Genomic DNA, 25,571 nt, shown 5'->3' with positions numbered 1-25,571 from the left:
AGAAACATTGCAAAAAGATTATCATCTCATGAAAATTCCGATTTTCATAGGAAGTCTGTGCACTGCTTTTCTCAGCGATCCATTACAGCAAATCGCATTGACAGTAATCTAGTAAATCAGTATAAGTCTGAATGTGACTATTGGAAAAAAGTTTTGCACAGAGTAGTTTCCATTATTAAGTTTATTTCTCAACATGGACTCGCATGTTTTGGAGACAATGAGACTTTTGGCTCATTGCAGAATGGGAATTTTCTTGGACTCGTGGAATTAATAAGCTCTTATGATCCGTTTTTAGCGGAGCATATACAATCACATGGGAACAAAGGCAAAGGTAGTGTTAACTATTTATCTTCAACTATTGTGACAGAACTGATAGAAATTATGTCACATAAAGTATTTGCAGAAATAATATCTGAAGTAAAGAAAGCTAGATACTTCGGTATTATTGTTGATTCAACACCTGACATTAGTCATGTTGATCAACTTGCCATAGTCTTGCGCTATGTGGATAAGGATGGTGAATGTGTAGAGCGATTTTTAAAATTTATCCCAATTCATGGCCATAGATCTGAACATTTGCACGAAGTTATTGTTGATTTTCTGCAGAATGCCCAAATTGAGTTGAAGTATTGCCGGGGACAGTCCTATGATAATGCATCTAATATGTCTGGCAAATATTTCGGCCTTCAAGCACGTTTGAGAAATGATTTTCCCTTGATAGACTTCGTGCCGTGCTCTGCACACTCCTTAAATCTTGTTGGGACCAGTGCGGCAGAGTGTAACTCTCAAGCAGTATCTTTCTTTGGACTGCTGCAAACTTTATTTAATTTTTTTTCTGCGTCTGCTCATCGCTGGGAAATGCTGATAGAGAACTTTACTGCTATATCTGGTAATTTAACTTTAAAATCTCTCTCTGGCACAAGATGGTCTGCAAATGCAGATGCAGTAAAAGCATTAAAAAAAAATTACAACAGTATTTTGAGTACTTTATCTCTTCTCTCAGAGAATGATAATGAAAGTGCTGCTACTAGACATGAAGCTAGCTCATTAATGTTGAATTTAAAAAAATTTGAATCTGCACTGATGACGGTCATTTGGAATAGCATCTTGCAGCGAATGCATAGTGTTAGCAAATCACTTCAGTCTGTTGATTGCGAAATGACTGCTATTTTGTCATTGTATTCATCCTTGATAGATTTCATGAGCACGGTGAGAAATAATTTTGCAGAATATGAAAATGAAGCAGAAATTTTAGTTGGCACAAGAGAGTATACAGTTTTTCGTGCGAGAAAAATTGCCAGAAGCAAAATGCTTGATGAAAGTTCAAGTGCTGCTGCTGTTTTTTCTGATAGAGAACGCTTTTTATATCAAGTTCACAACGTAATTTGTGACTCTATCATTACAGAATTAAATAAAAGAAAATCTGCTTATGCTTTCTTGGACTCAAGATTTGGATTTATGTTTAGTAAGTCTATGACTGAAGACACAATTCGAGAACGGGCCACAGCTTTTCAAAGTACATATTCAGATGACATTGAAGAAGAGTTTGCTGATGAATTCCTGCAGTTTCACAAGTTTACGAGTCATTTAAAACTTGCTGATAAGCTTAAAATAATCAGATCCTTAAATATTGAACATACGTTTCCAAATGTAGAGACTGCTTTACGAATAATTCTATCAATACCCATAACAAACTGCTCTGGTGAGCGTTCCTTTTCGGCCTTAAAGCGAATTAAGAATCGTTTAAGGTCATCACTTTCACAAAGCAAATTAAGTGGTCTTGCTCTTTTAGCTATCGAAAGTGATGTCACCAATAGATTAAATTTTGACGACATTATTGAAGATTTTGCAAATCGAAAAACAAGAAAAAAACCTATGTAATCTGTGAGTTTTTTTGCATTATATATACAATATTTATTGTTTATTTATATAAGTATAAACAAAGATCTTTAAAGCAATAAATATGGCAATATTAATGTTGTTGAAGGTTTAAACTGAAATGCAGAAGGCTGATCATTTCCAACTCTTTAAATTTTCTTTGCGGTTAATTAGTGGAAATATTTTTTGTATGCATTAATTTTTTAAAACAAATGAACCAGACTGCTAAAAGCTTAACCCATTATTTCACTCGAGATTGATTTTAATATGAATTTTGCCTGAGCACTGTTGTAAATAATGTGTAATGGGTTTCTCGGGGTGCATAGTGAGAATAATATTTGTGTCGTTGATCAGTTTTGCTTTAGTGTGTATAATTTTGGAAAATTTATGGAGCAAAAGTGTGTGGGGGGGGGCCCAATGAGCGAGGGGGGCCCTGAAATGAGTATGAGCTTCCCCCTAACTTCAGAGGTTAATCGGGCCCTGCAAACAGCAACATTTTATGATACTAGTTCAGGATAAAAGCAACACCATGGTGAAAACAAATCTTTTGCAAAAACCCTGATCCCAAAAACACACACACATAACCTGTTCATTACCTTTCATTTTTCTTTTTAAAACATTTGGCAAGATGTTCCCATTTTTCTCTGAAAGTAAGGTGTCAATTTACATATGAGCTTTGGATCTGAATGTTGGGGGCTGAGTTGATTAATATGCAACTGCAGCCAAACCTCTATACATCGAGCTTCCACACATCAAAATTATCTATGCATCGAACTTCCAAGTTCATTATATAGGAAAATTGTTTCTATTTTTCAAAAAAATCTCTACGAATTTTTTTGCAAGACATTTAGAAATTTCTTCTATTTTAGATCGTTGCCTCACAAAAAATGAAGGTTAAAGGGGGAAAATGAAGTTTAGTAAAGGTCGCTACAAAACTCAGAAGGAAGCCATGGTTGGGAGGGTGCATAGAAAGGTCGTTACTACGTTCTGGAGTCCTTAAATTCCCTGAAGTTTATTTTAATTCTTGATTGCAATCAGCAATACAGTAAAATTAGTTTCAAGCTCTCTCTTTTGTCTGTTGATTACCATTCCTAGTTTCTTTAAACTCAGAGAAAATTATTCAAGTTCAGTATAAATTCTTTTTGATTTTTTACTTTTCTCTCGATTACACTGTCAAAATGAAAATCACTTAATGTTGCGGATAAAGTTGAATTGTCGAAGAATGAAGACATTTGAAGGCACAAAAATGCCATTTCTGGTAAATTTAGAATTTTAGCAAGCAGAGAATCTACTATTATAAGAAATCGGAAAGCCGTAATGAAAGCATTGAAACTGCAACACAGTAGGCTCTTTAGAAACTATGTAGCGCTCAGTAAATGTTTCAAACAAGAAAATTAGCATTCATTCTAATATTTTAGGAGCAATTAATGACAAACTAAGATTGCTTCAAAATATCAAAGACTTCTATTTATGAATTTTTTTATTTTTTTTTTGGTTACCAGAAATTTGTTACCTTGATATATGAAGGTCCGACTGTATATACACATACAATAAGGCCTTTTTTGACAGCACTGATTTTCAGTAGGAGTGAGCATCAATATAATATAATTTCATTTCATAAAGCTTAAAATTTATTTCTTTAACATTATTTACCATATCATTTATTATGTCCATCTTTTTTAAGTACCTTTTTATTTCTTCAGAGGCATTTTCTAAAAATCTGAAACATAAACAGAAAATGTTAGTTAGATCCAAGTAAGCTACATTGGATAATTAATAATATTACCCTAACAGTCGGGGTTGAGCAATTTCAATCAACCCAACTTAAATTGCAATTTAAATCATGAATAAATCAGTTGATTTTTTTTAACATTGATTTAAATCATGATTTTTAAAGATTAAAATTTTAAAATTTCAGAAGAATGAATTTGATTAGAAAAGAGTAAAGTAAACTCTCAATTATCCGCGGAATTGGGTGGCACATGAAGCGGATAATAAAAATTGAGGATAAACCGCAAAAAAAGATGAAATGAGTTACAAACAAGGTAAAAGTGGTAGTACTTCAAAAACTGAGCTGTATTGATGCATAATACTTTCTACAAACAGTGAAAATATATGAAGCACAGTAAAAATGTTTTGTATTTTTGCACAACAGAATTTAACATCAATAAAGAACAAGTATGTACGATGAAGAAAGCACAAAAAATAAATAAATCAAAAACAGCAGAATTTGATTTTACAATTTTTCGATTTAAAAAAACAGCTATTGGTATTTCTTTTTCGATGCGAAAAGACATATTCCAGATTATCGATTGATTTGCAGATAATCCGCCCCGCGGATAAACCGCTTGAGGATAATCGGGAGTTTACTGTACACAAACAAATATTACCAAAAGAAAAAAGAATGACTCATATTGTTGTTAAATAAAATAAAATGAAACTGGAGAAAAAAATTTTAAAAATATCATAGCAATAAAATTAAAAGGAAAAGAACTTCCAAAGGGTACATGAAACAAGATGTTGCTTTTCAATGAAACTAAGCATAATAAATTAGATTGTATACTACTTATCTGTCAGGAGTTATGCCATTTAACTATTCACTTAAAAATTAACTGTTTATACAACCCTTTTCAACTTTCATTAAATCAAAACAATAAAACAAAATGTAAGATTTTTTTTTTAATTGCCTGCTTCTCATTCCAGATTTAAAAGTCAAGTAGGCTTTTTGTTTTTTTTTTAATCATGCATTTTATTTTAGGGTTCTTTTTTCAAAACAATTTTAAAAAAATCACACACACACACAGAAATTAATTTAATGCTTCATGTTTTTTTCCCCTTTGTTTCTGAAGTTAATATAATTCTATATTATTTTTAAATTCTTTAATTTATTTTAAAAGAAAGTGGAAAAGATGTTTTTTTGCCAACTTTAATGTTTTATTAAGTATTAAAAAAGAATTATTTTATTTAGACATCTAACTTGAACAGTTTCATTTGTTAATATCAAATATTACTTAAATACATATAAAACTCAAAAAATTATTCAAATTTTATTTATTTATTTATTTATTTATTTTGTAATCATGATTTTAATCAAAGCTGCTAATAGCAAAATTCTTCCGTCTCACAGTAAAAAATAAATAATTGATCTGAAACACATGATGCATATGTGTCTGATAGACAATGCATTGTCTAAACATTTTACAACAAAAAAGAGAAAAGTGAGTTTCTTTCCGTTTTACGAAATTTTATTTTACTATCCTACCCATTCTAAGAGATTATAAGTAGCTAGTGGACGCTGTTAGAGAAGAATTTAAGATTGTTCAAACAAAGAATTTCAACTTTTTACTCAGTTAAAATATGCACAAAACGTATTCTCAACTGTTCCCTCACAAACAGTACCATAAAATCTTCAATAATTCCAAAAGTCTCCTTTTGATAAGAACAGCAATTGTTAAAAATTTCCAATGCAAAAAGGTCGCAGCTCCGCATTATTATCCTGAGTTCCTCTAATAATCCTTGTCAATAGCTGAGAGGTCCTGCACCATGGAATTGTGGATGCATGCAGAATAAAGGCAGATTGCTACAGTATTTTTACAGGGTGACTTCCAACAACTTGACAAGTCTGTAGCACATCAAGCCTCTAGAATTCACTGGGCAAAAGCAGGTTCGACAAGACATTAGGAGATATTCTATGACCTTTGTCACCTCAGTATGTAGAGAGAGAAGGGATTTTCTTCTCTGAGTCAAAAACCTATACACTGAGGTTTAATTTCTAGAATCTTACTCTTACTGTAAAACACCTGTACTGTAAACACCTGTAAAACAAGGTGGGAGAAGTGAAGTGGCATGAATTGTATAATGTTTTGTTCTGAAAATATATTCATTTTTAATGACAATAGGTACACATAAAAATAAAAAAAATTCAGGAAAAAAAAAGGACTAAAAATTTTTATGAAGGGGAAAAAATTAATTTGAAAATGTTCTCAAAAAAAAATCATGAAAATCTCTGCTGTTATTTTGCCCTATAATTAGATAAGATAAACTACAGTTTAAAGGAAAGAAACCGGGATTTTGAAGTAAACTATATTTTACTTTCATTAGAAAGCGACATTTAAACTTGCATCATATTTAAACCTTTTACTATCAGAAACATGGTATAAAGATAATGTCTGTATTGCTGCATTGGAAATAAAAAAAAACTATTACAAAGAAAGAATAAAAAGACATTTTTTATTGCACAATCTCCCCAAAAATATGAGTCCAAGTAGAAATAGATGGAAAACACTAACATGAGTAGCGAAACAATTTACAATACCTGTTTAAATCCTCACTGGAATACACATATTTCTCAAACTTCTCTTTTCTTTTGTTTTCTTTTAAAAATCTTTTTACTGCTTGAAGATGGGGAGAACTAAAACGACAAAATACAATATTGCATCAGTGTGGTTGTTAAAATGTCATGAAATAAATTTGTCAAAAAAGAGGAGAGAAATTCTTGCATAAGGTTAGCCATAGTTGCCTAAAAGTTGTTGTATGTGATCAGATAGGTAATAATTAAATACTGAAATATGACAAACCAGAAAAAAAATCTTTTGTGAAAAACAGAAAAGCATTTTAATACAGTAAAAAAATAGATTAACCCTCGGACTGCTAACTTTTTTTAATGAATTTGCTTCAAAATATTTATTTTTCTACGAATAAAAAAATAAATAAAAATATTTACACAAATCATGTTAGAAATCATGTTTACTTTAAGAAAAAGCTTGAATCGAGGTTCAAAGAAGAAAACAATTGCTGTGTTTGAATTGAATTTGTTGTGCTGCAAAACTTTCATTTATTTTCAAAATTTGGAATGTCTTTAGATGTGTTTTGACACAAAGTTATTATTCTGCTTAGAATGTTATAATTTAGTTTTGAAATCCTAAAGTGTAGCTCTCTTAGAACTTTTGGGCATTTAGCAGAAAGAAAATGCCAAAATTGACTTGAGTGACGCGACGTTTTATTAAAAAGTGTTGTTCTAAAATGGAAAACGGGATTCATTCAAAGTGCAATACTACAAACCAGAATCAACAGTTTTGAGATAAAGCCAAGAATGCAGTGAGTGGGATAAAACTTTCCATTACTATGAATTTTGAACGTAATAAGTCTTATAATTATTGTGACGCCCAGTGGCAGAAACACCGCGACACGGCGACAATGTCGCCGCCAACGTCGGTCTATTGCGGACAGTTTTGTTCTGCGCTAAAACAAAAATAGTTATAAAAGTTGTCCGCAATTTTCAGAATTTTTTTCTAGCGATAAGGACGCAGGCATAAGCTCCTTTCTACCTTGTCAGCAGGATGCCGCAGGGAAAATTCTGCAACTTGCGGACATTCCTTCCCCCCTCCTTGCAGTAAGTACGCAGGCTTCCCTTTCCGCGCCTCTTCTACCTTGTCCGCAGAAATATGCCGCGGGGAAATTTTTTTTTTAGAAACGCAGAGGGACAGCCGTTTTTCTCGGGGGCTGCCGAACAACGTACTCTTTCGCACACCCCCCTTCGTCACTACGCTCAGAAAAGAATAGGAGAGCAAAGGCTTCAAGTTATACAATGACGCACGTGCTCGTTCACAGCTTGAGGTGGTTTTAGGTGACACATTTGCTAAGAAACCAGTTTTTCAGTGGTCAGCAGATGCTTATGGGAATGTAGAACGTGCAGCCAGAGGGTCAGCGTTTGCCGCACGGTAGATTAGTCTCGCTTTCACTGGGAATTTTTTTTTCTTCTGAAAATGGCGTCGCGCGAAAAAGTTTTGTGTGGGGTTTGCGAATGCGAGCTAGTAAAAAAAAATTTGAGCACGCATTTTCAAAGACGCCACCCAAATCAAAATGTTAAATTTAATCAAATATGGGCTGCAAAAGGGCTTAAAGACATGTTTCAAAACGTGGAACTGAACAAGAAAAGACAGCTCGAACAGGATGAAAGTGGGGTAAATGAGCCCAGCAGAGAATGTGTTGAAAATGACGATAACGAAAATCAAGATCCTGCAGAAAACAGCTCAGAAGATCATCCTGATGATCGTCCTGTAAAGCGAGCTAGAAATGAAGACGGCACTATATCTGATGTCCTACAAGCTTTGCAAAGTAAGTGTCGAATAATTGTTGGTTTCTTTTTTCGGTTTTTCTTTTGGTATTCAGTAAATCTGAGTTACAATAATGCTTAAATTTACCAAATGTATAAGCACCAATTTTCGTGAGACTGAAAATTTCATAAATCCGTCGTTATCGTGAGAACTCAGTCTCAAGAAGCATTTTTTTTCGTTCCTATTTTTGGCTCTGTTCATACAAATTGCGCGAAATCGCCGAATTCTTCATTTTTGCGAAAATAGGTGTTTTTACACTACTTAAGTGCAATAAACTTATTGTGCAAAACGATAGGCAAAAGTTACACAACCTTTAATCTTCGGCAATGCACATCTGCGCACCTCCGCACCCGAACTTGCGCGGAGGGGAGGGGGGGGGGACGACCGAGAAGGAACTGGAACACGCCTACCGCGGTAGATGGTTGGGGAAAACTAATGAGCAAGAGAATGCTCAAGACTAATAACTTATAAATGCAATAACCCAATTAACTGTATGACTAGAAATGCATGATTAAAAATAGTTGAAGACAACTTAAAAATAAAAACCAAATTTATTTGGTCATTTAGTAAAGTTAGTTAAATAAAATTAAAAACATTTGAAACAACGCGAACTAGAGCTGAGCTATATCAATCTATTATCTATTTATTAAAAAGAACCCGCATCGATGCATAAAAGCAAACGAAAGCTCAAGTCAACCTGCCAGAGAGAAAACACCGAAGAAGTCTCCTTTCTACTCGAAACATTTCCTTTTATCGTAAGTGAACTCATTTGCATGCGGACGCCAAATCACCTGATACACTCCAGCATAGCACCTGGCCAATGAGCATCAGGCACGTGCCGATCTGTTACGATGCATCACCGATTACGTGAAGGTCGTGATGTCATAGATCGGCGACTGCACGTGCGAGATACGTCATCAGGCGTCCGCATTGGAAGAAAGAAAAACATCGTTGAAAATTTCTCAATGATTAGGCAAGTGACTGATATTATGGTGGGATAAGTGGTGAGATGAATTCGTTAATTATTATATAAGGGGCGCTAGGCCAACAATGCCCCCCCTCTCACCATCTTATGAACATTATTTTCTTATACATTTTAAGATAATTCATTTCCTAACAAATCTCAATACCAGCTCTAGTTTTACAAAAAGATTTTGAATATAAACATGATTAGTAGATTAGTTAAATACAACAACAAGCAAATTCTTTTATAACAAAATATCACTCAATCCGATTCCAGTCCGTTCAAACTGTTCCATTTTCCAAGTCAGTAACAAGTTCGAAAAAAAATCAGTCCAATGTCATATAAACACATTCAATCTGCAAAAATTGAAAAACCTTGGCGAGTATACAAATACTTGGTATAAACACATTTGAACAGTACAAATATAAACTGTAAAACGCAAAAAATATATATATTTATAACTTTAACCCGTTCCCGATAGTTAAAATAGTTTACTTTTCCCACATTACTACATTTTCAAAAAAATTAAATTACTAAAAATATCACAAAAGCAATTACATTACAAAAACATTTTCATTGAACTTTATTAGTTCAGATCGAGACAAAGGCTTAGTAAATACATCAGACATGTTATTTTTACTTCTAACAAATTCAACATCAAATATATCTTTATAAATTAAATCGCGTATATAAAAAAGCTTTACATCAATATGTTTTGTCCTATAATTTTCGATCGGTGATCTCACAAAATCTATTGTAGCTTGATTATCAACTTTTAACACAGATTTAATTTTGTGCTCCTTATTAATTACCCCCTTATTAACACATTCATCAATGATTCTATCAAACCAAAGAAGTTCTTTGCCGGCCTCTGTCATTGCAATAAACTCTGATTCCATCGTTGATAAACTAATGCACTTTTGTTTAAATGTTCGCCATGAAATCGGCGATTTGTTAATGAAAACAATCTGACCTCCGAGTGAAGTTCTATCGTCTCTGTTAGAGGCGAAATCTGCATCAGAATATGTTACAACTTGAATTTCATTGCATTGTAATTTAAGTTTGTAATTTCTAGTTTTAGAAACATAGCCTAATAATTTTAATAAACCATCCCAATGCTTTATACCGGGGTTATTTTGGAATTGGCTAAAAATGTTTGTAGCGTAACTAATGTCTGGTCTTGTTCTGTTTGCTAGAAACGAAAGACAACCTAACAAATTCCTGTACGGTATTTTTGACATATCTTGTACATCTTGCTCGTTATTTGGACAATCTAGTTTAGTGTATATAATACCTTTACTTATCGGCAATGAGGAGATAGGGATATTGAATTTCTCAAAACGTTCATAAATTTCTTCAATATAGCCAATTTGACTTAATGAAACACAATTCAAATCCTCCTCAAATTCCACGCCTAGTAATTTTTTAGTTTTACCTAAAATTTTTAAATCAAAGTATTTTTGTAACATTTCTAAAACAGTTTGTATATCATTTTGACTCTTTCCAAATAAAACAATGTCATCTACATACAAAAGTAAAATTACAGAAGATTTATAAATATAGACACAGTTACACCATTCAAATTTACAAAAACCTATTGAAATCAATTTTTCTTCTATTTCGTAAAACCACAATCGTCCACTTTCGTGGAGTCCGTAAATTGCTTTATTTAGTTTACAATATAAATTTTCCATCCCCTTTTCTACAAAACCAGGTGGTTGTTTCATATAAATTGGTTCTGAAATAGGTGCATAAAGGTAAGCATTTTTCACATCACATTGGATGTTTACCCAGTTTAATTTTACCACCAAAAGAGAAAAGAAAAATCTTATAATGCTGAAATTTACAACTGGCGAGTACGTAAGATCATAACTCTCATATTTCAATTGAGAACTTCCTAAAGCTACTAGGCGACTTTTGTATCTCAAAATTTCCCCATTTTCATTTCTTTTGACTGTAAAAACCCAGCGAGAACCAATTGGAGTAGAATCATGCGGTAATTCGACAAGATTCCACACTTTGCGATCTTGCATCACTTTTAATTCTTCCCGCATTGAACTTATCCAATTGTCTTTTTCTCGCGATTTAAGGGCTTGTTTGTAAGTGTTAGGAATAATGATTTGATGTCCTAGTCATGCTTGAGAAAATTCATTAATTACGTTGCTGTTTACAGAGTTATCAATCTCTCCTTCAGTAGTATTTTTACCTTTAAAGCAAAATATATCTGGCTGATAAACAATATTATTTTTTCTGCAATATTTCTTTACATCATAAATTGATCTCAATCGTTTGTTGCTTCCTTTTTCAAAATAATAGATATCGTTACGAGACCCATCGGGTCTTGGTACGACTTTTCTTTCCCATTTTGCTAATTTTAAACATTTATCACTTTCATCATCTGATGATTCAGTTTCCCCCCTATCTGATTCTTCCGTTTCTGAATGAACTGGTGGTAGTTCGGGAATTTTTAAAATTTCCTCATCAGGAATTTCATCTTCATCTGATTTTGGTACATTTAACCATTCTATGGTGCCCATCACGACTCCACTGCGTTTAGACTCAAATTCGTCTTTGAAAAATTTTCCCTCATTAAATCTGACATTTATGGTCTCTATAATTTTATCATTTTTTGGAATCCAGATTCGATACCCTTTTGTCCGAAATGCATACCCAATTAAAATCCCTTTTTGGGCTTTAAGATCAAGCTTTTGCCGACGTTGCTTCGGTACACCAACGTAGGCTACGCATCCAAATGGTTTCAAATGTCTGATTGAGGGTGATTTTCCCCCATATAGCTCAAAAGGAGTTAGTCTTTGATTTCTATGACACACGCGGTTCCAGGTGTACGTGAAATACAACATGGCTTCAGGCCAAAAGTTTTTACCTATACCACTCTCTTCTAAAATTACCCTAGTACCATCTGCCACAGTTCTGTTAAATACTTCAGCCGCCCCGTTTTGCTCAGGGGTATAACTATTAGTGAATTCATGTTTAATGCCTTCATTTTGACAAAATTTACGTAAAATTGTATTTGAAAATTCCCCTCCATTGTCAGTTCTTATTGCTTTCAGCTTTGTTCCCAGAAATCTCTCTGCCCTTTTAATATGATTAATGAGAATTTCTGCTGCCTGATTTTTATTTTTCAATGGGTACAATGACATTCTACGGGAATAATCGTCAACAACTGAAAGAAAGTATCGTTCACCTCTTCTACCTTCAATACTCGATGGCCCCCAAATGTCACTATAAATTAATTCTAAAGGTTTCTTTGATCTAATTTCGTCCATTGGTTTGAAAGATACGCGTCTGAACTTTCCTAATTTACAATCTTCACAATTTACTTTATCATTTTTAAAAACTGGTAGACCCCTAGTACATTTATATTCAGCAGTTTTCTTTATATTATTGACATTTACATGAGCAAATCTTTTGTGCCATAATTCTAAGCTTTCAGTACTACTAGCTTCATAATTAACATTTTTATGTACATTTTCTGAAATTACCTTTGGGTTAACAAAATAAATGCCATTAGATAGTTTAGCTTTAAAAATTATTTCGCCATTATCTGATACAGTTACCAAACCTTTTCCCCCTTTAAAACATGCTCCCGCTTGGTCAAATCTGGGACCAGACAGTAAATTTCTTCGCAAATGCGGCGAATACATCACATTTACTAAATTAATGGTCTTAGGACCGAACTTTAACTTTATCTCTCCAACCCCCTCAATTGGAAAAACATGATTTTGGACTGCTACGGCCATCTTTCGATCATTTACAGGTTCATATTTATGGAAAAAGTTCTTATTATTTGCAAAGTGATGGCTGGCCGCCGAATCAAATGCCCATGATGAAGGATTACAGTCTATCTCGTTAAAGTTCGCTTCCGAAATAAAAAATGTTTTGGAAGAGTACTCACACTTTTTCGGCGATGAGGAGCTGCCTCTTCTGGTATACTGGTTCCTGTTTCTTCCTCTTGACCTCTTCTGGCCATAACTTGACTTCTTGGAGCTTGTGGATGGACTTCCTCCGCGGTTCCTCTCTGGAAAACTACAATCTTTGCGGATGTGGCCTGTACGCCCGCAATTATAACACGATCTTTTTTCTTTTGGAGCAACGTAGTTGGCGCTAATATTATCCTCGTCCTTCAGCTTTAATCTGCTCTCTTCAGAAATTAAGTCCTGTACTATCGCATCAAAAGAAAAATCCTCGGGTTTCTTTCTCAAAATTGATTGGCAAATGCTGTCATATTCCGATGGAAGATATCTCAAAACTTGAAAATTTAAGTATGACTCCGAAAAATTCTTGTCGATTCCCTTTATCCTGTCATAAATTCGACGAATTCTTGATGCGAAGAGATTAATGGATTCGCCTTGCTCAATTCGACAGTTTGTTAACTCAGTAAAAGTTCTCATATGCACACACCTGTTATCAGGATAAAAGTGTGCTTTTAGACATTCCCATGATTTTTCTGGCGACTCACAACGCTCTATTATTCTTTTGAATTCGCTGTCTATAAACAAATATATTAAAGATAATGCCGCTCGTTCTCTGGCCAAAAACTCACGAACGTCTCTCTCAGTAAATCCTGAATCTTTAGAGACTACTGGCACTGTTTCCTTACCAGTTACAATGTCCCAGGCGTTTTTCTCCATCAGGACAAATTTCATATCTGCTGCCCATGACACATAATTTGTGCCATTTAATTTCTCAATAGTTATCTGGGGATTCGCCATTATTTCGACAGAAAGTCGGAAGACAATATCAATGAGCACAAATAATCTAATATTTATCATCAGTATGCTCTTGTCGAAAAAAAAATCTTCTATACGGCCCCCCCCCCATCGAAAATTATCACAGACGTCAAAAACATCATTTCCATCTCCAGTCCTACTGAAAATATAGGCTATCGAAAACAGAGTCCAGGTTGCCCATAACCTTTTAATGAGCAAGAGAATGCTCAAGACTAATAACTTATAAATGCAATAACCCAATTAACTGTATGACTAGAAATGCATGATTAAAAGTAGTTGAAGACAACTTAAAAATAAAAACCAAATTTATTTGGTCATTTAGTAAAGTTAGTTAAATAAAATTAAAAACATTTGAAACAACGCGAACTAGAGCTGAGCTATATCAATCTATTATCTATTTATTAAAAAGAACCCGCATCGATGCATAAAAGCAAACGAAAGCTCAAGTCAACCTGCCAGAGAGAAAACACCGAAGAAGTCTCCTTTCTACTCGAAACATTTCCTTTTATCGTAAGTGAACTCATTTGCATGCGGACGCCAAATCACCTGATACACTCCAGCATAGCACCTGGCCAATGAGCATCAGGCACGTGCCGATCTGTTACGATGCATCACCGATTACGTGAAGGTCGTGATGTCATAGATCGGCGACTGCACGTGCGAGATACGTCATCAGGCGTCCGCATTGGAAGAAAGAAAAACATCGTTGAAAATTTCTCAATGATTAGGCAAGTGACTGATATTATGGTGGGATAAGTGGTGAGATGAATTCGTTAATTATTATATAAGGGGCGCTAGGCCAACAAAAACTCCCTGCAGTGTGAAAATTCGAGCTCGCGCGGGGCGCATTTATTATTTTCTGTTCACGATTTTTCGCGATTTCAATCAAAACTTCGGGAACGAAATATCGGATCGTTTAGCCGTCAGTAACATGGGAATAGGGTGAAAAAATTCTTCTCTACAATATTTGTGCAGAATTTACACTTTACTGAAAAATAGCATGCAGCAACGATTCTTTTCGGAAAACATCCTGAATCCTAAATTGACCCGACATTTAACAGGGGTCTGTAACTCCGTTTTTTGTGAAAAATCAAATAATTTTGTGAAAAATGAATTAATTTTGTGGAAAAAAAAAAAAAAAATGCGCAAAAAAAAAAAAATTTGATAAAATGAAATTTTAGAATTTAGCGATGGCACAAACTGCGTCATTTAAACGTACAGTTGAGTGTCTTCCTCTTCTATGTTGAGAATATCATTCTGGGGTGTTTTTCTAGTATTTGGCGGGGGGGGGGGGGGTACTTGCTCTCTCAAATACTAATATTTATCTACCATTCTACAAAATGTTGCATTATACTACAAATATTTCTGTACAGTATTTAAAATAATTGTAACAAAAAAAATCAGACAAGGGTTCAGCATTTAACTTTTTGACCCAAGACATTCTTAAAAAAATCACAGATTTTCGTTTGAAACTTATAAATTCTGTGACTTTAATACAAATGAAAAGAGATTTATTTAAAGTTGATCATCCTTCTTAGCATCGAAAAATCAAACCTATTTAATTTTCTCCCAAAACATGTTAACATCGCACCGCATCCGCCGCGGACCCATAAACCCGTAAAAACACAAATATTGACAAGCTCCTAAAATGATGAGAATATTTTCTAATCAAGTCATAATAAAGGTTTAACGCCAGACAGTAGGCAATAATTTTGAAGTTTGTAAACCGATTTGGATCTGAAGCGATCTTTTTCCGCCCCCCCCCTCCCCCCACACTAACTATCCTATCGCAGTTCTAAAGTCCATATCATGAGCAGGGAGAAAAGTGCTTACCAACGCCTTTTCAGAAAAGTTTACAATAACGCCACGGCGCAGGCGCTGCTAATTAGCTGTGATAAAACAAATAAAATTATCAAACTTATTTTTAGCTTGTTAATTTCTTTCTGTGAAACAAACAAGCTTTTTTTTATTTGGCAGTAGTAATCATTTATGGCTTGCTGGAGCATCAGGAGGGTGCTGATTTCTTACTTTTTTTTAATTGCAAAAGGGAAAATGCGTTATTTTGCTTTCAGATTCGCTCTTTCAATAAACAATTTGTGAAAGATCTGCTCTTGTTTATTAGAATTTTGTGAAGGGTCCGTTTTGGTCCAAATGAGTATACATAAAAATTTAATAATCTGATATAGACATTTAACTAAAACAGTTTAATTTGTTAATATCAAATTTAAATTTCAAATATTTTATTTAAATTTAAAAAATCTGATGTCTTAGCTGATATATGCATCTTAAATCTAGTCTGAATTTAGATGCTTGTGACTGAGCTATAGTTTGGAGACTGCTTCCTTAGACTACAAACTGTGCCAAATGGTTCTTTTCCATAGAATCTTGGTTCCTTGGTTAATATATATATATTTATAAGGGAAATTTTTAAATAATAATTTAACAATAGTATTGTCATTTTTACAAAATGGACTCTTTTTAAAACTTTTTTTAAAATTTCTTACAGACCTTTCTAAAGACTTTGAGGACTTCAAGAAAATGCCCAAACAGCAAAGTCAACCATCAGTCGCATCAGTCTCCTCTATAAGTGACTCAACTTTGACAGAAGAGGAAATTGAAATTCTGCTGAAGTCTCAAAGATCAGTGGCAGGTCTTATGAAATGGGCAGGAAAGTTTGAAAGATGCCAAGATGGAATTAGATGCCAAGTGTGTCAGTCAACCATCTCCTACGATTACAGTAAAGGAGATGACTTTACTGGTGAAAAGGAAAATATGCCACTTGCTTTTCGACATTTAAAATTTGATTTAATACGACACACAAAGACCTCAACACACCTTGAAAACCTAAACTGTCTCGACAGACAAAATTTGCAGGAAGAGCAAGATTATGAGAATGGTAAACTGGCAGCAATAAACTGTGCGACTGCAGCATATCTCAGCTATAAATTAGAGTCTTCATGCAGAGATTACGAAACAATTATTGCTGAATTTCACAACTGTGGAGGAGAAGTTGGACTAAAAAATCATTCTAAAGAGTTTGCACGAAATTTTTTATCACATACATATCAAATTTTGTCTAAAGAAATTTGCAATTTTATTATTTCCAACGATTTGCCATTCGGCATAGTGGCAGACAAAATGACTGCTAATCGCAGAAGTCGCCATATAATTGGATTAAGACTACCAATTTTTGACATAAATAGCAAACAATTGTTCCAATCCATCTATCTTGAGCACAGTCCAGCAACTGATTTAACAGGAAGTGGCTTAGCAAAGCAAATTTTACAAACGGTAGAAAAATTTGGCTTGGACTTGCCTTATATCCGTAACCATCTCGTAGGTCTTGCAGTGGATGGACAATACATCATACAAGATGTTGGAAAGCATCTTGAGAATAAGCTTGTGAAAAACGTTTTAGTTTCGTGGGACCCCATGCACAAAATCGAACTAATTAAGAAGCATGCTGATGCTCCCAAATTAGTAATAGATGCATTTACTTTAGTGCATGACGCAATGAAGAATTTTTCATCGGGAAAAAGCTTTGAAGCTCTTTTGAAATGTTCCGAACAGTTCCCAGATTTTTTTTACAGACCCCAAGTTTTTGAGACAATGAAGTTTTCGGCCCATTGCGAAACAGTTTTTCGGGCATTTTTAGCAGATTATCGAGTGTTGATATCTGCATGTGAACATGACCCTGATGGTTTTACATTAAGAGACAGATTAATGAATAAGTTGACAATGGTGAACATTCTTGCACTTTCAGATATTTGCTCTGCTCTTGGAAACACATCCAAAAAAGTTCAAGAGACTGATCTGTTGCCATGGGAATATACTATGCACGTAAAAAGTCTCACATCCTCTCTCAACATTATGGAGACATATTTTGATGAACTTGCAATTGCAGCATCCGAAAATGAAGGAGGTCAACAAGCCATTCAGATTTCAGATGCGTTATCTAAACTACCTCTGCCACTATTTACAAATTTAAAAACAGCATTGGAAATGTTTCCTCCATTAAATAGTGGGTTGTCTAGCACATACCATGGAGTTCCACTTTTTGAGAAACCTATTAGCTCCAAGATATTCAGGTCGCAACATAAAAATGATGGGAGTAATGAACTTGGAGCTAATTTCGCACACCTATCAAGGTATGTAAAATCATTGAATGAACAATGTAGTTTATATTTCCGCAGCGTGGAATCGGATGGTAAACCCACCTTTTTTTCAATTATTGAAAAGAGCAGTCATTTATTTAACTATGACTTTTTGGTTTATCCAAAATCAAATGTCAGTATAAATGATGCTCAAATTAACAGGGGACTCACGGAAGAGAGTTTTAATGACATTTTAAATATCTTTCCTTTCGTGGAGTCTTCTGCAGACCTGAGAAAAACTCTGTGGTTCGAGTTTCAGATCTTCAGCGAATGTATGATTCATTTAATACATAGAGTTGTTGTGGAGGGTGATGCACCAGACTTTAAACACCTGTTTAAAATTGCATACCATGAACTCAAAGAAAAAATCCCTACTTTTCTAAAATTAGTTGTTTTTGTTATTTCAATGCCAGTATCTGAGGCAGTGTGTGAAACTTGGGGGTCAGTAATTGATGTTGTTGGGAAGCATAGGTTACGCTCAAAAGATGGGACTGATGAAGAAGTTGGCACAAATGATAAGAGGGTTTTTGTGCAATTAAATGGTCCTCCTTCTGGGTTCAAAGGCACCAGAAAATTTTTAAAAGCTGTTTTATTATCGATGTATGGGACAACTTATCCTTCCCATTTCAAAAATCCCACAAGAAATGAATTGATGAAACGATTTGTCGTGTCCAAAGTAGTTAACAAAATTAATACCAATGCATCATGCTTACCATGTTTCAAATAAAATTCTTTAAAAAATGCTTGTTTAACGTGTGATTTATTTATTGAAATTACGCGCAAATTTTGCAGACAGATTTTGAAGTTCTAAAAGCTTGTCGCAGACAGCTTCAAAACTTTCTGCTACTGGGTTGTGAAGCTTGTAAGGAAAGCTTGAATAAGTTTTTGCAATGAAGAAACCATCTTTTGCAAGTGTCACCCCACCATCTGTGAATTATCAAAACACAAATCCGCCAACTGCAGTTTAATTGCTTCCACCAAAGTGATTAAAAAGTGGATGAAGTTAAAAATTGATCTTATAGAAAGAAAATTAGGTTTCCTCAACATGTAGAATATCAGAGATATAAAAATACTAGCTAAATGGCATTCAGAAAGTGACACAAAGCAATTACAGGCTTAAGTTCAGGTGAAATCACCAGAATTACCCTACATTCACTTCAAACTTAAAAAATCCAACAGTAGTTATAAAAAATGTTAACGATGAAATAAAAAATGAAGAACTTAGTGTATAAAGCGAAACCCTCATATTGTTGCTTCAAAAAATAAATGGGAAGAAACTTGTTTTAGCTTTGTTTTAAAATACCTTAACTTCACTTAACATTTTGCTATTTAAGCAACTCCCGGCACCTTCAAATGTATTTTAAAACACGGCAGATTGAAGCTTGCTTGGAATATATGCGATGTTGATGATTTTGTAATTATTAATAATAGGTGCTTCAAGTGCTTGGCTTATAACTACTGTGCGATAGAGAAAAGTAAAATAATGTTTTGGCATGTTTTCACTGTGCAAAGGAACACAAAAGCAAAAACTGGCCAGTAAAATTTTTTAAAAGTCTATATCAACTGCATTAGATGTAACTGAAAAATAAAAGACAAGAAGAAAGAATTAAATGTAAATCATTTCCCCAATTCAGATCAATGTTCATGTCATAACTGTATGAGAAATTTTAGTATTTCAAGTACCAATTATGACTATTTGTTCTAACTGTAATTTACACGGATGTAAAGTTGCAATACAGCAAACTTGTCTTGAATATAGAGACTGGTGACGTAGATATTGGTTTTGTTCAAAGCTTTACTGCCACTCCATGAATGTTTGCCATGGAATGAAATCAAGAAGCTATGGAATTTATCACGATCTTAATTGGGAAATAATTAAAGCAGCAATCACTGCTCAAGAAGTCAACACCAAAATCAGTGTCCCCCCGATTGGGAGCTACTGACGATTATAGAGTTTAGACCTTCAAAAAGATTTTTGAGCGTCTAAGGAATATTCTTAACCCTAAACTTAGTGGGCTTTGATTTATTTTGAAGGAAATGTATGAACGCAAAACCAGCTAGTGTAGATGTTTGTTTTGCTATGACAATAACAAACACCACCAAGGAAACTCTATAGTTCCCCAAGCTTTCTAATGATAATATGTTCAAAACGCCTGAAAAATATTTTGGACAAATCAACATTGAGACAGTAGTTGCAGTTACAGCCTGTATTGAGGCAAGATATAAGTCAACAGGGTTGAAAACAAGTTTTGACAGTAGGAAAAAGCTTAGTCAATGCTGCTGTCAACAATAATTTTAGTAGTTTCAGCACTGCTGTCGCAAAATTCCTTAAGAACAATGTGGATATTAGTTAGGTTAGTTTATGGTCTTTAACTTCAACAGAAAAATGTTCCCTTTTTATGAAATTGAATTTAAAAACGTACAATTGTTGGAACTGCTGAGAGCCTATTTATGAAAGAAACAATGTTGTAGGTACCAAAAGTAAGACATAACATCATAAACATGAAGTGGAAGACTTTAGAGATAAAAATGTGCTATCATTCTTTCAACATCTGAAATACAATACCGAAAGGCACCTGAAGTGTATGCGACATATTAACGGACATAGTTTAGGGCCTCGGACTTCAACAGAAAGAAAAATGTTCCCTTTTTATGAATATCGAATTTAAAAATATACGATTGTTGAAATTGACAAGAGTTTATTTATGAAAGAAACAATAATGTTGGATGTGTCTTACCAAGGGTAAGACATAAAATCATAAATATGAAGGGGAAGGCTTTAGACATAAAAATATGTTATCCTTTTGACATCTGAAATAGAATACTGAAATATACTTGAAATGTACCGAGACATATTAAAAACATGAATGAAGTGCTGCTAAAAGGAAAAACATAGCAAAGTAAGTGCAATTCATTGTGCAGCCTCTGCTTACTTGACATACAAACTAAATGCATCAAATGTACTACATGAAAGCTTTATTACAGAAATATACATCAGTAGAGCAAGTATGGGAGTGAAAAATCACTCGAAGGAATTAGCAAGGAACGCCTCACGTTCACATTATATTGAAGCAAGAAGTTACAAATTTTTATTGTACAAAATGATTTGCCAGTTGGTTTGATAGCAGATAAGACGACAATCAATCATTGCGCAAAACATCATCAACCACTGGACGAGCAAACGGACTCAGTTCCAAGGGCCTACAGTCAAGCTGTGCCCAGTATTAAAATGGCGGTGGTAAAAACCGACCACCCACAGAGGAGAATCAAAATGGCAGATATAGACCTCATACATAATGAAATCGATGAGGCCATTGATGATATCAGACCAGAGTCACTCACCAACAACGTTGAACGGATGCTGCTCTGCCTCCAAACACTGAACCCTGGTTTGTGAACAGAAGAGTGGCGCGGTCTGAATCGATTTGTTGTTGAAAGATCTTATGCAAGTTGGATCTTTGAGATCGATGAAAAGAATCTGTAGGTTTCATCAAGAAGAAGAACATGGAACTATATGCAGGGTCCTTTGGAAAAGGCCTTGTAAAAATATTAAAAAAAAAGCTGATAAAACCTCGGGGGAAATTCCAATGGAGACCACAGTCACACAAGATACCACGGTGACCATGGACACAAGGGAGATGCCTGGCGCTTCCTCAAAGGTAAGAGAGTCAAGTTTATTGAAATCTGTGGACAATTCCACAAAATCAGTTTCTGGCGAATCCTGTGGCTTGCTAACTGTGAGCTTCTTGATTTCACTGAATCTGATAGCACATTAAAGGGTAGTCGGTCTAAAGGTTCTACTCCATCGGTGTGTTAACCTCGTTGCTGTTTTTCGCTTCTCTACAATTATGGATTGTACAATTAAAATTGAACAAATTAACCTGCACCATAGTCAATCAGCTTTTGCCTTACTCAATAAAGAATTGACAAACGGAAGGTTAGGTGTTGCCTTAGTACAAGAACCCTGGACCAATGGAGGTAAAATTATAGGTCTAGGCAATTGCAGCAACCTAATCTTCGATCCATCATGTAAAAGACCAAGATATTGTATTTTAGTCAATAAAAAAGACACTAAAAGAATTTTATGCAGAAAGGAAATATGAAGTATTATGCAATTAAGCAGAAGATTTTAGTGATGCTTTTTATAAACCAAAGCTATTCAAAATGAAAAAATTTGTCTCACACTCAGACACTGTTCTTAAAACATTTCTGAGTGATTACAAAATGTTTGTTTCTACATGTGATAAACATTCCAGAAATATTTAGCTGCGTGATAAGCTCAAGAGGAAACAAAATATTTTTAATGTCCTACTTGTAGCTGACCTCTACAATTTATCAGCTGTTACTTCAAAGAGTGTGCGGTCCAGAAATCTTTTGCTGTGGCAATACTTTGAAAATATCCAATTACTTAAATCGGCTCTTAATATTTTACAATATAATTTAAATCTTCTGTGCAATATAAAATCCTGTGAAACATTTTTTCAACATATATAAGTCTTCTGTCAAACCTTCTCAAAAATACAGTTACAAGTTGTGAGATGCTTAGCGAATGTACGTTTCAAGGCATTCATTTACCTGATGTACCTATTTCAGCTAACCATTTAAGATCCCTAAAAAAGGATAATATCATATAACATAACACTCCAAAATCCCCCGTACCTGTAGCATCTCTCAAAACTTAAATCAAATATATAAATTCAGCGTTAAGTAAAATTGAAGATAATTTCTTTTTAGTAAAATCTAGTGGATGCACCAATACAATAGAAAAAGCAAAATTTCTCTTTAATTTTGAGCACTTAAATTTATTCAAAAAATTGTACTTCCACTAGAGAAACTCAGATAGATAAAAACTTCACAAAAGAAAAATTTGTGATGGACTGGAAGATCTTGACTCTGGTTTGAACACCAGCAAATTATCAAATGGGCTGTAAATTTGTAAGAAGAAGAAGAAAGATCTGAAGGAGTTGTTTATGAAATGGAAATCCACTATAATATTAAAATCTGTTCGCGTCTGTCTGTCTGAAGATCTATCTTCTCTAGAACCACTGCGAATCGGGAGTCAAACGAGATACCGATCAATTCGAAATTTTCCAAAGAAAACAATAGGACCAATCTCGTAATTGTGCGACTTTAATTAGCAGAGATATTAATTAAAACATTAATTAACATAACGTTATTCAGGAATTTTTATTTCTTTCCTGTTGCCATTTTGCATATGCGCGAGCAAGTAAAATTCTAATAATTGTTTTAAAAGAGATTTTTTGGCTGCTGTCCAAATCATAAAACAACGTTTCCATCTAGAATTTCATTTTAAATTAGTTTAAAATTGGTTGCCCTATTCGGACATAGCCTTTATTTTATCGTCTGTCCTTTTTTTATTTCTTACATTCAACGTTCTTAACTCTTAGCATATGAAAGTTGTTTCTTTAGCTATGTTTATTGATTGTAGTGTAAGTTTATTATTCACCGACCTCATATTTTGGTACATTTAGGATGTGCGACTAATTATGTTTATTTTGTTGGACTTTTTGCCGTCACATGGGTGAGTTTTCGAATTGTAATAACTATCTTTTTCCTTACTGTTTCTATTTTTGAAATACAGTTTGTATCGTTAAAAGAACATGTTAAATTATGATTGTTTGAATTTCTTTAAGTGAAACAGAGTTGAACAAAAATATTGTTTTTAAGGATTTTAACTAAAGCTTAATTCGAATCTGATGATTTGGTATTAAATTAATGCTAATTGGTATTTATTAAATCTTGGTGCTTTAGTTTCACGTAAGCAACCAAAAAGTATGTGTCATTTTATGTAAAAAGCTGATCGTAATTGTACATACAAATGTTTCAGATATAGTCTATCAGATTTAATTCAGTTTAAAGTGAGCACAGATTATAATTGATAATGCATGTATTTTTACCTTTTGTGCGAATTGAAAATACGCATAACTTGCATTATTGATAACTATGATTAACTTTAAAGAGATTTTTGTCAAAAATATGCTCTACTGGTGTTTTGCAAACCTTGCATTACGCGTATTTATTTACTCCTTAGCGCTTTAGAAACTGATGTCCAATTGATGTTTTTGCATCACTCTGACATCTCTTTCGTTTTTTACGTAGCCCATGCAACGCCGGGCACGCAGCTAGTGTTATATGAAAAGGCTGCGAATGATCTTGATTGAAAATTACCCACATTCATAAAATTTTTCGTACACACTCTTTCAATCCCCGTCTCCAAAGCTGGTTGTGAGAGTTGGGGCTCTGTCATTGATAAAATTAGCAATATGAGAATGATAAGTAATGATGGAAATAATTATGAAATTGATAAAAAAGTTTTTATACTCTTTAATGGGCCTCCATCTGGTTAAGCAAAAACTGGAAAATTTTTGAAAGCTGCTCCAATCCTGATGTTCCGAAGTTTTTACTACTATAAAATCTTTTCTTCTAAACTTACGGATAGAAAGTTATCATCATGTGTTGTCACTAAAATTATTAATAATGCACATTGTTTACCATGTTTTATGTAAAAAAATTCATATGCCTGGTATAATTGTATACTTGTTTGAAGTAATCTGTCATGTTACTGTTACTATTTTTTACTGTCTTGCTGTTTACTGTTAAGAGACATGCATAGTTTCATTTAAGTCGAGAGCATTTGAAATGCTCAACTTTACTGAAAATAATATATGATTTCAATAAAATATTTTAAAGAAATGAATGCAAAATATTCAATATATTTTCAAATTTTTATTTTTGCCTTAAACAAATATTTGATAAAATGATGCATAAGGAACTTGTGTATTTTATAAAAAACTTTGTCAAATAAAACCAATAATAAAAATAAGACAGCAGATTATTTTCAAAGGCTTAAAATAATGTTGCAGACAGGCTAGAAAGTTTCTGCTACTGGGACGCTGACATGGCAAATATATCATAAAATAATAGAAGTTTGCTGCAGAAACTTTCACTTAGGAAAAAATCAGTTGACAGAACTAACAACTAACTCTGAAACAGATTTGATTCACTTGTTATGAATGTATGCCAAGACAAAACAGTAAAAAAAAAATGGATTTAATTCAGGCTGTAAATGAAATATTATAGGGGTGGTTATGATGCTTACAATGACTTTGTTTTTGAAAATTCTTACCTGCAGTGATGATACATAGCCCCAAGAGATTCAATCATAAAATCTTCTCTAACACCATGGTCCAAGTAGCTGTCATTACAAAAGTGACAAAAACGCTTATCATCCTTATTTGGCCAACCTGTATCATGAACCTTCATACGTTTTGTTTTCTTTTCGGAGATCTATTGGGGGGGAAAGTTCAAAAAAACTTTAGGAACACAAAAATCAAGAAATAAACTTCTTAATAATGTGACAATATAAGTAATGCAACATTAGAACATTTTTCAATTGCCGATTGCTACTTATATGCATAGAGCAAGTAGGTTCAGATGAATTATCTGGCTGGTATATATATTTTTTTCCCCCTCTAAGGATCCAGAAGTGAAAAAAACTTGAACCTTTCCAGATCAAGCAAAAAATAGTGCTGGATATTGCCCAAAGAAATTTCTTTCTGCACACATAAGGTGTGGATGTAGGGGTTATGACAAAAGATGATTATTTTTTCTCCCTCAAAATGGGGCAACTAATAAATGTGTGTAGATTTCTCCCCCCTCCCCCCCCTGGTATGTATAGCAGAATTGA

The 25,571-nt window shown here is 33.9% G+C and overlaps 1 protein-coding gene across 1 annotated transcript in view; it reads right to left on the bottom strand.

Annotated features, from left to right (window-relative positions):
• Positions 1 to 25,155, bottom strand: part of LOC129233388 (uncharacterized) — a 51,871-nt gene extending 26,716 nt beyond the window's left edge. The window contains exons 1-3 of the mRNA XM_054867422.1: positions 25,011 to 25,155; positions 6,194 to 6,289; positions 3,532 to 3,598 (exon numbers count right to left, since the gene is read on the bottom strand). Of these exons, the coding sequence (XP_054723397.1) occupies positions 3,532 to 3,598; positions 6,194 to 6,289; positions 25,011 to 25,147 (300 nt within the window). The 5' untranslated portion in view covers positions 25,148 to 25,155. The remainder of the gene's footprint in view (positions 1 to 3,531; positions 3,599 to 6,193; positions 6,290 to 25,010) is intronic.
• Between the last annotated feature and the right edge of the window lie 416 nt (positions 25,156 to 25,571).

Source organism: Uloborus diversus, unplaced genomic scaffold, assembly GCF_026930045.1.
Source record: "Uloborus diversus isolate 005 unplaced genomic scaffold, Udiv.v.3.1 scaffold_369, whole genome shotgun sequence".
NCBI lineage: Eukaryota > Metazoa > Arthropoda > Arachnida > Araneae > Uloboridae > Uloborus > Uloborus diversus.
This window is presented reverse-complemented; position numbering and strand designations above follow the sequence as displayed.